At 44.8% G+C, this 13679-nt stretch overlaps 1 protein-coding gene across 2 annotated transcripts in view; it reads right to left on the bottom strand.

Annotated features, from left to right (window-relative positions):
- SLC22A23 (solute carrier family 22 member 23) overlaps positions 1 to 13679 on the bottom strand; it is a 110186-nt gene that overhangs the window by 7510 nt on the left and 88997 nt on the right. For both annotated transcript variants that reach the window (XM_062617803.1, XM_062617804.1), the window contains 4 exons: positions 9520 to 9622; positions 6312 to 6544; positions 4026 to 4058; positions 2510 to 2633 (listed from right to left, as the gene is read on the bottom strand). In XM_062617803.1, the coding sequence (XP_062473787.1) occupies positions 2510 to 2633; positions 4026 to 4058; positions 6312 to 6544; positions 9520 to 9622 (493 nt within the window). The remainder of the gene's footprint in view (positions 1 to 2509; positions 2634 to 4025; positions 4059 to 6311; positions 6545 to 9519; positions 9623 to 13679) is intronic.

Raw genomic sequence — 13679 nt, forward strand, 5'->3', positions numbered from 1 at the left:
TACTGGTGCCACTTAGTGCTTAAATTCAGTATTTGGCAGGAGCTCTGTATTGAAGCCCCTGGCACAAGGAATGGAAGCTCCTGGTGAAGCCCTCCTACCTAGCGCCAGGAGACTGGGGTGCATGAAGGGCAAGGGTATGATGGATCCCCCGGTGCCAAATGGCCTTTCTGTCTCTGGAGCAGGCAGCACCTCTTGGCAATGAAGATGGCTGTTTTCCTCCTGCACTGCTGTAACCATTCATCTCAGCACCACAGAAGTAGAGCTGGATGGACACTACAGGTTCGCTATCATGCCACTGCTACCATAATGACAGTGTTGTTTTCCTTCCTCAAGGATGGGGCATAACAGGTAAAGGATTTGATCAGGGAAACCCCAGAGATGGCCCTAGTGCTCTCTCTGCCTCCTTTTCCCCTAAGGTTCCTTGAGATTCAACCAGAAGCATATTAAGATGGTCTGAACACTAAAGGGCACCCAAGAAAGTATTTTGGAGAATAGGTTACAAGGGAGCAGCCAGATCCCACCAAGATGCAAGACACAAAGCAGCTTAACCACAACTCTGCCTGAGACAGTTTATGCACCATCCTGACCTCCATGTCTTAATTACAGCCCTGAGCGGATCTTATTGAGAGCTTCAGAGTGGTAGGACTACAAAGCACTGCAGAGTGTTACCATCCCTATTAATAAACGGGGACTCTGAGGCAAATCCAGCTATTGTCACTTGCCTGGTGTCACCCAGCAGAGGCTGGGGAAGCAGAATTTTGTCTCCCAGCCAGGATTTTGTCCCCTTCCCTGTAGCAATGTAAGTGATTTAAGGAAAAAAGCTTGCTAAGTTCACACTGCACATCTGACCCTGCTTGACAGGTTCTCTTCTGGGTGATGTAGCCAATTCCTTATCTATGTGTCTTTCAAATAGAGACAAGGAGAAAATTAAAGAGGCATAAAACCACCAAACTGACTGACAAAAATGTAAGTAAATAGCTGTTAGTGTTTGGGCTGCTGTATAATCTCCTCACCACTCACTGCCTTTCCCTGTGGAGATAACCTTATCTGTAAAATACATTCACAAAGCAGACAGCTTGGCAGAAAAGGCCATGGATCGAGGACTCTGGCTACTCAGCTGACAATTTGGCTGTAGTACTTTTGCAAAGTTATTGAAAAGGCACATAATTTGGAGAATAAAAAAAAGAGTATCCTCTTCCTTCCACCCTTTCTCCCTCCCACCTCTACGACCTACATTCCTGGGAAATTCAGTGGAGTCAGGGTGGACTCCTGAATTGCTGTGACATTGCTGAATGCATAATCCAGAACACAAAAGCACAACCTTTGTGCTGTGAAAGACAGCAGTGAACATATAAAATGGTATAAAACCTTACTATACAAAGACATCTTATGGGAAGTTCTCCAGCGTAGATCATCTGCCTGATTTCTACTATTGCCCAGGATGAAAGTGCTCCCCTTCAGAAAAACTTTGTGTCTCTGCTAAAATAGGTCTGGGTGCAAAGAAAAAAGATGACTTTATCTGCAATAAAGGTAGATCACTCACACTGGTGAGTGCTGTAGGAGAGGCAGACTTGCAGAGCACCTTTATGCACTGAAAGCAGTTAACATCGCACGCTGCAACATCATCTCCTTTCCACTGAAGCACCCCAATAGCTTGCTTGCTTAACCTGCCCTGTGGAGGCAGGGATTGACTGCACTTATGTCCTTGTCTGCACTCCTGGAATGTCTTTTTTGATACCCAGCTGCACTCACATGATTGCTGCTTGTACAAACCCAGCTAGCAGACGCTGAGGAGGCCATGAAGATGATCCGAGGGCTGGAGCACCTTTCCTATGAAGACAGGCTGAGGGAGCTAGGCTTTTTCAGCCTAGGGAAGGAGGCTCAGGGAAGACCTTATAGCAGCCTTCCAGTGCCTAAAAGGGGCCTACAAGAAATCTTGAGAGGGATTTTTTACAAGGCATGTAGTGACAGGACAAGGGGGAACAGTGTAGCTTTAGATCAGATATAAGGAAGAAGTTCTTCACTATGAGGGTGGCGAGGCACTGGCACAGGTTGCTCAGAGAAGCTGTGGCTGCCCCATCCCTGACACTGTCCAAGGTTGGACAGGGCTTTGAGCAACCTGGTCTAGTGGGAGGGGTCCCTGCCCACAGCAGGGCGTTTGAACTGGATGAGCTTTAAGATCTCTCGAACCCAAACCATTCTGTGATTCTGCGATTTAAGACCATACCATGCTTCAAACAACGCAATTCACATTGTGCCCAGCCTGCTGATAACCACCACGATGGGACACAAGGTGGAGCCATCGGAAACAAAGCCTGCCTACAGACAGGCATTTACTTAGGCAGACTGACTGCAGTGACATTCAGAAACAGCCCCCAAATTGCTGTGAGGTCTCCAACTATGGGGGATTTCTCCTCCCACAGAATGCATTAAGTTACACAGCCAGTTACAAATTAAATGAGGATAATTTCATTTCCAACCTTTGAAGAGGGGTGCTCCAGTGTCTCACCTGATTACTGTGGGTGTGATTTCAGCACAGAAGAACACGCTGAGGCTTCCAACAGCATGCGAAGAAAACATACCCACGATAGAGAATGCAGTAGAGAATTTGTCTTTGACGCTGTCACTCATACCTGTCAAGACAAGTGTGTTCATAAAAAGCAAGAATGAGGCCAAACTTCCAAGGAAAAAAACAAGAAAGCAGGTTTGTGTTACTCATTCTCCCTAGACACGAATTTGAGTCATTTTTGTAATACTAATTTAAACCTGGTATTTATAAAATTCATTCCTCAAGCACCCGAGACACAAACACAGGTGAAAAAAATCATAATGACATGCCAAAAACAGCAGCGATCTCTGAGTTATTTATGCCCAGCCACCACAAAAGGTAAAACCCAAGAGAAAACACATCTTTGGGCAGTCTTTTAGGCACCAGCCACTTCCCTCCCACGTTTGACAGACAAGAGGAGGCAGGCAGCATTCATCCAGCTGCTAAACATCTCGTACAGCTCCGTGGCTTAGGCACTGGTGAGGGTCGCAGGACAAGAGAGGAAAGAAATGGAAGTACTCCCAGCTCCGTGCTAAGCCCCTGCATGTGATCAGCCTGCAATCTCTGTTGTAACCCCCAGCGTGACAGCCTTTGTTTGACAATGCTGGGTGAGAAGAGCTGATGGCAAGGATGGTGTGCTCCCCCAAGGCACTGTGTCCAGCAAAGGCTGTTTGCTCAATCATTTCATGGCTGGATGGCAGCAAGGTTTCTGGAGTAAACAGCGTCTATCAAGCATAGAAAGAAACCCAAGCAAATCTAAACAAAGCCAAAGGAAACCGTCTCCTGGTGCAATGCACCCCAAAGCCTGGGGTACAGAGCAAATACTGACAGCAGATAAGGATGTGAGCACTGCACCTCGGAAACTATGGGTCTCTGACACTCCCTGGCAACTCTTGCATAGCAGGTGAGGCCGCACCGCTGACCCTACAGGGAGTCATGACTGCTCAGGAGAACAGACACTGGAGGAGCTGGGCAAAGCCAGGTCCATTAAACCAAATACAGAAGGGTAAATTTTGTTCCCCCATAGAATGTCACTACTTTGCTATTGCAGTATTTCAGGCTGGGATAAGATGCCTGAGAAAGTATTTTCTAAGGTGCCCCAGTCCCCTTATCCGAAGGGACTTTGGCACCTCAGACCTTTCTGGAAAAGACTGAACTGGGAATGTTGCTCCTAGATAGAGACTTCCTCAGAAAGCCTTGCCATATGTCTAAAAAATAAACCTGGGGGAACTCCTGCACCCTCTCTTGACCCGAGGAGGTGAGTCAGGCTGGAGGGGATACCACACTGAGAGACTGCACACAAAAAACCAGGCCTGCCTACAAGTGGGGTCCCAAGGCACTGTGTAGAAGTGGGGTTTCACTCTGAACCCTGCTGCAGTGGCAGCTCTGCTCTGGGTGCTTTGACCCCAGTCTTTTGGATCTACCCACTCCCAGGGAAGTGCTCCCTGCATGATGCAGACTTGTCTGTAAACCATACCTGAGTCTGGAAGTTGACTGTATTTTCCGATCACTGGATCCAAGACCACAGAAGTTGGAGTAAGAAAAAATAGGAGAGAAAGGGAAAGAAAACAAGAACATACTGCTGTTAGGTATTTATTTATCCAAAGGGGAAAAAAAGGTAAATCCCACATGCCACCCGAGCTCCCCTTACACTTCTTTCCCATGCCAATACTGTCACATCTTCCTGTGGCCACCAGATGAGGACATACCATTTCCAGCCCCCTTCAGCTGCAGGACAGCATGCTAATGAGACAGTGATTACAATTGCAGCAGTAAAGCATTTTTAAGAGCCCCAGAATTACCACTGGGATTAACACAAAGGCCTCTTTGTTGCTAACAAGGGGGAGAAGAGAAACTGCCCTCATGCTGCAGCCCCAAGGGAATGGCCAACAGAGGCTTTAGTTAGACAGCAAAACGCTGGGCATCAGCACTGTCACACTGGTGGGAGACCTACTCCTTGCCAAAACGTAGAGCTGGTGGTCCATGTGTCATGCTAGCCACCAGCTGTCATGCATCCAAACTGCAAAGGAGCACATGGCAGTACTGGGCAGCAAGGGGAAGGGCAGCAGCACAAGCTGGGCACATTTCTGCTGATGATCTCTCACCAGGCTCCTGCGACATCCTGGTGTCTGGAGGAAGGGCTGAACAGGGCAAACCTCAAGGTCTGCTGCTGATGGAGAATACCCCTCTCCTTCTCTCACCCTTCTCAAATCCTGATTTTGCTTGCCAGTTACACCCAAATTACACTAAACTAAAACAAAGAGGAGGCTATAACAGATTTCATAATCAGCAGGTTTCTCTCCAAACGCTGTCCAGCTCTTCTGGGGAAGGAGGGGCATGGTCTAGAGCGGGGGGAGATGAGCTGCTCTGAAGTTCAAGGCTGTGTTTTCCTACTCTTCTCACAAAGGAAGGGCAAGGACAGAGTCAGAAAGGCTCACGGGTGCACAGCATTGAGAGAAGTTTAGGTGGCAGTGCAGCAGAACACACCTAGACCTGATGGCTGCTCTTAGTTTTAGCAACTTGCCTCACAAAACCACCTAAACCCAGTATAGAAAAGGTTGTCATGACTCCTACAGGATGTTCCTCTCCACCTTCCCTTTTTTGTTGGTGAAAAACTGCAACCTGATTTTCATGGCCTATTGGGTCTAGCACACTTTCTCCCCACTAAACATCTGCATGTTTATAACCCCAAACAGCCTCAACAAACATCTGACACCCGTAAAAAGAAGGAAGATTAGACCTATTGAGTGTAGAGAGATCCTGATGGACACCACCACAAGAATGTGATCGCGCACACACATTGTGTGCCTCTGCATGCCAGAGGTCACAGTCTGTCAATGGGCTGGGGATGAGGTGGGGCCCCACTTTCAGCTGGGACTGCTGGACATGGTAAACATGTCCTCAAAGGGAATGTAAGCATCTGTGCTAATGTGAGAGCAAAACACCACGCCATTTTGGAGTTGCCTCCATGTCATGAAAGAGGTTCCTTGTTTCCCTTCCATATTGCCACAAATAGAGTGTTCGTTTAAGGTTAACTCGGTGAATGCCTTCAGGAAACACAGTCTGTAAATATGGAGAACTCCTGCTGGCTCAGGGCTGCCTTCAGCATGTGGGAATGTGAAATCTTTCCATCCTCACTGCAAAAACCCCTTTCTCATTAAAGCCCTTAATTATTTCTAAACTTAGAAGTGAAAAACAGCAACCACCAGTGTTCTGGTGTTTGTCTCGTACCCAGTTTGTCCAAAGCACATCACAACCCTCTTCCCCCTTCCTTGGGGTGAGGTTTCATAGGACTGGGGTCTAACGGTTGGTGACTGTGAGATTGATTTTGGCAGGAACCCATTTGAAAAGCCGTGACAACTCACAAAATCATATGTACATGTTCACATGGACTATATGTATATACCGTGTTAAAAGCAGGGTCTTTCAGCTGCACATTTCCATGCTACTTATCACTTGCATGTAGCAAAATGCTCAGAGCAGAGAGATGACATATACCTACTGCTTTAACTGCCATTTAGGTGAGTGGCCATTTGAGAAGTAGACTCAAGTGGGAAAGTTTTCCATTTCCAGTCCCTACCGGGGGTATCAATGAGCTTCACAGAGACTCATCTAGAACCCAATACCTTCAAGCAAATTCTTAAACTAAGCACACACACAGCACGCCAAGTCTGAGAAGGGCAAAAGGACTCTTAATATTCCCTGGTCCCATATTTGCACATCAGAATCATGTGGTCTTCAAAAGCTCTTGTCTCCAACTCACAGTTGAGAAGGCCCAGCTGCAGGAGCGATGCCAGGGCTGTAAGGATCATGAAAAGCAGGAGTCCTCCTCTTCTTCCCAGAAACCCAACCACTGGGCACATGGCCAGGCAGGATGCCAGTGCAATCCCAGCCATGGTGTAGTAGTCCACATAGAAGTTGTGGGTAATTGCCATCTTCGCTTCGTGCCCCATCATGCTTTTTGCAAAACAGTGGTGTATGCCATAACCAGTCAGCCTAGGGGAAACAGGAGAGGGCAAGAGGAGATCATTGTTGAGAAGGCAGCCACCCACTGCAATGGAATTCAAAGCAGGAACATCTTAATGCAGGAAGAATTTCTTCCACTGCGGGAGTACAACACTAGTGCAAAAAGACTCACCTCAGACTTCTAGGTGCTGCTGTGAAAATAAGCAATGATCAAAAGCAGCAAAAAGAAAAATCTCTATTCAACCAGACATTTGCAATCTACTGGCTTTATTCACACAGCTGTTGCTCATGGTACGACTGGGATATGAGCATCTTTACAAGGACTCCTAGTGTGTGATTGGCTTTCCCTGTGTATTCGAGAACTCCCCTCTTGCAAAGACATCTCTGTTCCCAGTGCATCTGACGACAGCCTTAGGAGACAGAGCTGCTGTGATGAAGCAGCCTGCATACTTAAACAGCAAAACACCGTGCAATACAGTTGTGTCTTGAAGAAGACCTGTCTACGGCATTTGGTTGTACTGAAGACTGCATCTCACTTCCCAAGCCAACCTGTTACAGCTGTAAACCCCTTAGAAACCCCTTATTTGAAGTCACACGTGCTGCAATTATTATTACCATTATGAAATGATAAGCCATAATTCAATCTACACATTTACACCACCCTTCACAGCCATGTGTCTCCTTTTCTTTTAAAAGTTTCTTTGTGATGCCAGTGATCAGCATCCTGCCGCTCCATTTCACTCCTCTTTCTCTTACCCCTCACAAAAACAAAAAGGGAAGAAAAAAGGAAGGAAGAGCATGGGGCTGGAGGTACACAAGTCAGATGAGAAGCTCCAGCACCACCCTTGAATTGGTGCAAAACTGCAGCAGAGCTGCTGTGGGAGGTCAATGCTCTGAACGACTCCCATTGCAGCACAGACACGTCCTGCTGGGAAAGGCCTCCTGTCCCGGGCATTTAGACCAGATGAACCTCACATCACAAATGAATTTTGCCTGACAGAGAGGCAGGCACAGATCCAGGTCCCCAAAACTGAATGGCAGGTCTGTTACACTGATACACCTCTATCCTCCTGAAGGTCAGTAATTAGAAGCTCTGTCAGTGTCAAGCGAATATTAACATAAGCATAAAAACAGTTGGGGGAATATGCAGTTGCTGAGTGCATGACAGCGATGATCTTGTGAATCAATGCTATAGTTCAAAATACATCCCCAACACTAGACACCTTCTCCCTGATAAAGCCTAGCTATACTTGCTGTTACACAAGAATGTAAGTAGCTTTGGATATCTAGATTATAACTAGCTCCTCACGTAAGAGAAATATTAAACAGCAAAACACTATTCATAAAAGGACAGAGTTAAATAGGGCATATCTTCTTTCTCTTCTGTGCATGCAAACGCACTTGCTGAAGTTGTTATTTAGGCCATGACCTGTAAACTACATCAATGTGTCATTTGGACTTCGCTTTCCAGCCTGCTTCCCCAGGAATTACTCTATTATCTTAACTTGTTGAACAGCTCAGAACAGTTGCTTTTAAAACTAAATACATTTATCTCCCTTGATGTCTTATCATTCCATGTAAATGGTACCTTCTGCATGTTCCACACTACCACAATTTACCACAGCCCCATCTAACAGGAATAACAGAATTAAAATTATATAGCTTTTTTTATATCTCCTAAAAACAAACATGAAAGCTGCTTCCTCAGACACACATCTGCTCCATGCTTTACTTGGAGGCAAGCAGCCTCCGTGTGCTATTGCTAGAAGTTGGGCTGCCTAGTTCTGGCTTAGGGGATTTCCAAATGTGCATAATTGAAAAGGGTGAGGGAGAGAAGGGGAGGATTCCCCACGTAAACATTTCTCACAAATACAGTTAACGCTAGCTACTAAACCCACCAGCTCAGCCTAAGAGGAAACAGAGGGAATCATTCACTGGTAGGTGAGAGAGACACACAAAAATCATAAAACCAGAGTTGGCTTTGCAACCAATAATGCAGGAGACTGAGCCCTGAAGCCCATGTGCCCCTGGGTGACTATCTGCCAAGCACAAGGGCTGTCCCCTAGAGGTTATGACTGATCCATGAGCCTGTTTAACAGGAGTGAAGGCTGCAGAGTAGGTCCCTGAAGTGATGAAGAAAAAGGCATGAGAGAGCTATGTACTTCTAAATGGAGCAGAGGATGGGGGGATCTGCAGGCTTGTTCCCACCTCCCACTTGAAAAAAATAACCACGACAGGATTCAAATAGGCATTTTATAAGATTGAACAATTATAGAAATCCACTACCACTGCCCTCCCAGAAAGTTTGGTTTGGTTAGAGGCTAAATTTGCAGCCCATCTGTTTCCTCTTTACAAGGTGCTCAGTTCTGGACAGAAGGTCTCAGAGCCTGTGACTTGCAAAACCCTCAGGCAAATGCCTGGTTTTGCCTATGTAAGCATGTCAAAGCCGAAGCCTTAGGACACAGGCATCATGTTGTTCTGTGTGAGACCACACATATTCTCCCTACGTTCCCTGCACAAGATTTGTAATTCGCTTCTGAAGGCCTATCAAGGCCAGCTTTTATATAAGGGAGCAGGCTCATATTTACTGGCAAGAAACATCTTCCTCTGCAACACAGCTATTTCAGATGTAAACAACTTGAACGTGCACTCCTGGGGCATTAATGATTTCAAAAATCCCACCACCCAGGATGGCAGCAGCTGCAGCAGTCTACATGTGTGAGCATTTACCAGCACGTGTCTATGTGAGACCACTGGTGACAGCAATGCGCTTGCAGAATGACACCTGAGAAGACACATGATGCTGCTGCCTGAAACAATCGATGAGCTCCTCCACGTCTGCCATAAAAAAGAACTCCTTGCATCAGCTGTTTTTTTTTCCAGGATCATTTATCAGAGACACTAGCAAAGGGTCCCACACTATGAAACAGAGGAGCTCCCCCATCATTTCCCATTACTGCTTCCAGTTCACCAACCACAGAACTATTCAGAGAGACTGAACTTACGAGTTGACACACAACACGACGATGTTTTTCCACAGGTTTCTTGTTCCCACCACTTTTACAATGCAGACTTTCTTCGGTCTCCTGGTGATCTCCTTTTCCAGCTCTGAAACAAACCAAATAAAAATCATTCTTTCACTGGGGAGAACAAGAAAGAGAAGCTTTGCTTGTGAACTACAGATATGCTAAAGGATGCTCTGGAGAGCAGGACACTATCGATAACTCTAACAGGAGCTAAAAAATAGCTGGACAACCTGCCTAAATCCACCTCAGCTTCCTTCTTTTCTCCTAGGCTTCCCGTAACCTTCTTGGGGCTGAAGAACTGCCCAAGAATTCCTTCACACCCCAAACCTTCTCCCAGTTTAAAAGGTGCATGTAAAATGGGGGCAGTACACAGATTGATCCCAGCAAGCATGATACATTTCTGAAGAACTTCAGGATTCTGTTCTTTTTTACCCCCCACCACAGGCAGGACTGTGCTTGTGCAGTTACAACACCTGCTGCTGTTCTGCAATGTTCACCGGAAAAGCCATGGAAAGGACTGGAGCTCAAACTCATTCTTTGTGTGAATCTTTTGAGGTTTGTTCAAATCCAGGTTTCAGGAAGAAGCAGCTAGGACACCATGTCAGCTCATCCTTTTCCCTTCCACCCCATTTCAAAGAATTCAAATTGTTCTGATGGATGGACTAAACAAAAGACATTTGCTTAAAGAAAAATCCCTGAGCATCATCAGCTGTGACGTCTTTGCATTTCAGAACTAGAGCCTTACCATGTCCTTAAAGCTCTGGGCAGCTCCAAGATTACATTTCTTTGCAATGCTATTTAACACACAAGCCTTGCAAATATTGCACTCGATATTCCTGTTGGTAGGGGACAACAACAAAGAGCACTGCTTACTTCCCAAATATCATTAGGTTAGAGCTTGAACACCTACCCAAGTACACCAACAAAACCACCGTTTCCCAGACACTGGACCAGTGACACAGCCAGTAAACCAGAAGAAGCCGGAGCTATAAAGCAGCACCACAAACCTATAAAGAAGCACTCTAGGATAGACTAGGACTGCTTTTTAGGGCAAAGACTTGTAATGCTGCTTTCTACACTGACTGTGTTTAAAGGCGGCAGCATGGCCCTGTTCTGAACTGTGCATCCATTCCCTTCATGCATACACAAATTAGCACAGTGTCCTCAGTTGTCCGCACTGGCCTGCCCCAACCTCTGCCTTGCTTCACTGAATAGCAATCTCTAAGTGATGCAAGACAGGGAAAAATAAAAGCAAGCAGCAGGGGGTGTGTAGGAGAAACAAGATAAATCACCCAAATTTACAAACTAAGCAAAAGACAGGTTTGTCTGCTGTTATTTGAAAATTGTATCATAAAAAAATAATAAAACAAAGAAACACTATTTGTATGCAAATAGTTGAGCTATTCACTGCTTGTAGATCACTCCTGGTCTTCTATCCCGAGTAACTACAGGGAACGTTTCTGAGAAAAGCAACAAAAGGTATTTTACGTTAACATACTTGAGCAGAACATTGCTGTACTACTTTCCTTGCTAACTGATAACAGCCATTTCTTCCCAGAACCTACATAGCATGAAGCTCAGAAAAGCATAAAGGAGGTGGAGCAAAAGAGGAAATTGGTCAAATTAATATATGTACTACAGGAGCACTCGGCAGGCTCAGCAATGGATCAGGGCTATCTTAAGAAAATAAGCAACAAAAAAAGATGGTTCCTAATCTCAACCAGCAAGGTCAAAATGTGTTGGTTTGTTTTTTTTTGTAGCAAGATTCTGGAAAGGAGTAAGTGAAGAAGAACAACTGAAGTGAAGAAGAACAACTGAAACAGACAGAACACAGTTACAAAGCCTGTAATTGAGCCCAAACCACACCTTCTACAGCAAAAGTCAAAGCAAGCACTAGAAGCAGCACAATGTTTTGAAAGGCTGTTAAAGACTGTTTACTATTTCAGCTGATGGGCAACAGTGAAAATCACCACCCAAACAGCACATGTTGCACAAAATTCATGTGGACATAAGGGTTCAATCTCAAACTAAGAATTACCAGATCTGGCCTGTCAAAGTAAAACACCTCCTATGTCAACAGAGGACAGTCCCATAGGCCATATTCTTCAGATTTTCTTAATTTCCTTTTTTTTTCTTCTCAAAGTAATTTTTACTTTTTTCTTTGAGAAGAGAAAGTAGATTTTATGGTCAATCTGTGCGTTATTAAGCCACAACACAATAAAATCAAGAGAAACAACACTTAACTTGGTCATACTTCTCTTCAGAGCCAAACATTATTTTGTCTTCCACTCCTGCTTTGTTCATAGACAGTTTGCTACAATACATGTACTCTTTATTTATAGTCATGCATCCTTCCCACATGCACTCAAGCCTCCTTTTAACCTTTCTTAAACATCAATCCTTCCAAATTAATTCTTGTTAACATTTTTCACTGAACTGCTTTCTACCCTCAACACCTCCTCTGCTTCAGCTGCAGCAAGGATCACACATGAGGAGATTTCACCTCTTCTCTACCCTGCCTCATGCCGCAGTCTCCCTTCAGTGGACCCTTGCTTCTGCTCTGATGTGGGTTATACTCCATGGATAAAAAAGAAAGAGAAAAAAAGAAAATGGGAGAAAGAAAGAAAGAAAGAAGAAAAAAAAGAATATTTAATAAGAAGAATCTGTCCTCAAACCTTCCACCAAAGAATGCAAACATCACCTGACTTTGTACTGAAAGCCTTCTGGCTCTATCAGCTATTTACTCCTTCATCCCTCTATGATGTGTTAAAACTCTAAGCAAAACTCACCTGCTTCAGATGAATGACTCTCCTCAAGCCTCCACCACCATCTCTCTTTTGGATGGCTTTCTTCCTCTTATATTTCTATATATACCAGTTAGATATTCACCCCCCAAATCAATCATTTATAATAATCAAAATATCATTCAGATAGCAACAAATATGCTATACTAATTGCAAAAAAGTCATCAGCTATAGAACTGGCTCTCATTTAAGTGGCCTGCTGTCCCTGGGAGCAGCCTGCTTGCACAAAAGGACCTGCTCTGTCTGTGATGGGCATCCGGAGAGTGACAGCTCTTAGGCTGTCTGGACTTCAACATTAAGATCTTAAATGAGAAGTCAAGCCAATGCCTATTCAAAAGCCCATGGAAGCAAACTATAGATGTCTCAGTTACTGGAATAACACCAGGACACCCCCATGCTCTCTAACTTATTCTTAAAGTTTGCACTGAAGTCACCAGTTCAGAAGGAATTTGCATTAAACGTTTCAGTTCTGACCGATTTACCAGAACAGCAAGAGTGGAAAATAAGAAATATTTTTATCCATTTACTCAGAGGCCCATTATGAGTTTTCCCATACTCCAGAGCCCACACACAATCTAGGCTTCCTATTCAGGGACTCGGTAGGAAAACTGTCAACAAACTAACTCTTTATACCTCAGTGGAAATTAAAACTATTCATTCTAAGACTTTAAAGGTCTCATGGGGAGGTGAATCCTACCAGCTTCCAGCTCCCAGGGCTGCTGAATTATCACACGATCCTCTGCATTTCCCAAGTACAGCTTTCAAAATCAGAAAGTATCTTTAAAGCCTTCAAATGAAGCCACCCATCTCTGTATCACTTGGCAAAGACAAAATAGACAAAGCCCAAATCAAGCTGACAAAAAAGGATGTCCAAAATGACAAGTGTCCTGTGGTGACGGACTTCTGCTGGATTTTTCTGGCTGCTAAATGATACTGTCAGTAGCTCTTTGAACACAAAAACAGCTATGGAAGCCCAGCACAGAGGCTCAATCAATCCCCAGAGCACGACAGCTCTGCAGCAGGAGGTATATCAGTCAGAAATGCAGAGCTGAAACAACCTGCTCTCAGCCACACTGAGTTACTGTACATAGGTTTATTTATACCTTTCAGGATTTCTGTCTCCATTAATCCCCTTTGTGCTTATTCATTTATTTATATCACAGAGAACTAGCAGCTTGATACATTGCATTTTTGGAAACCCTAATAGCTAAAGTAAAGGAATAATGAAATCTATCAAGTCACATACAGAAATTATGAGATGGGTAAACAGCTGACTGATAGGCAGACAGCAATACGGGGTAGAAAAATGGGAATCATCAGTGGATGGCAGGAGGC

Source organism: Pezoporus occidentalis, unplaced genomic scaffold (assembly GCF_034315485.1).
Source record: "Pezoporus occidentalis ecotype Australia unplaced genomic scaffold, CSIRO_AGI_Poc_V1 ctg2, whole genome shotgun sequence".
Lineage (NCBI taxonomy): Eukaryota > Metazoa > Chordata > Aves > Psittaciformes > Psittacidae > Pezoporus > Pezoporus occidentalis.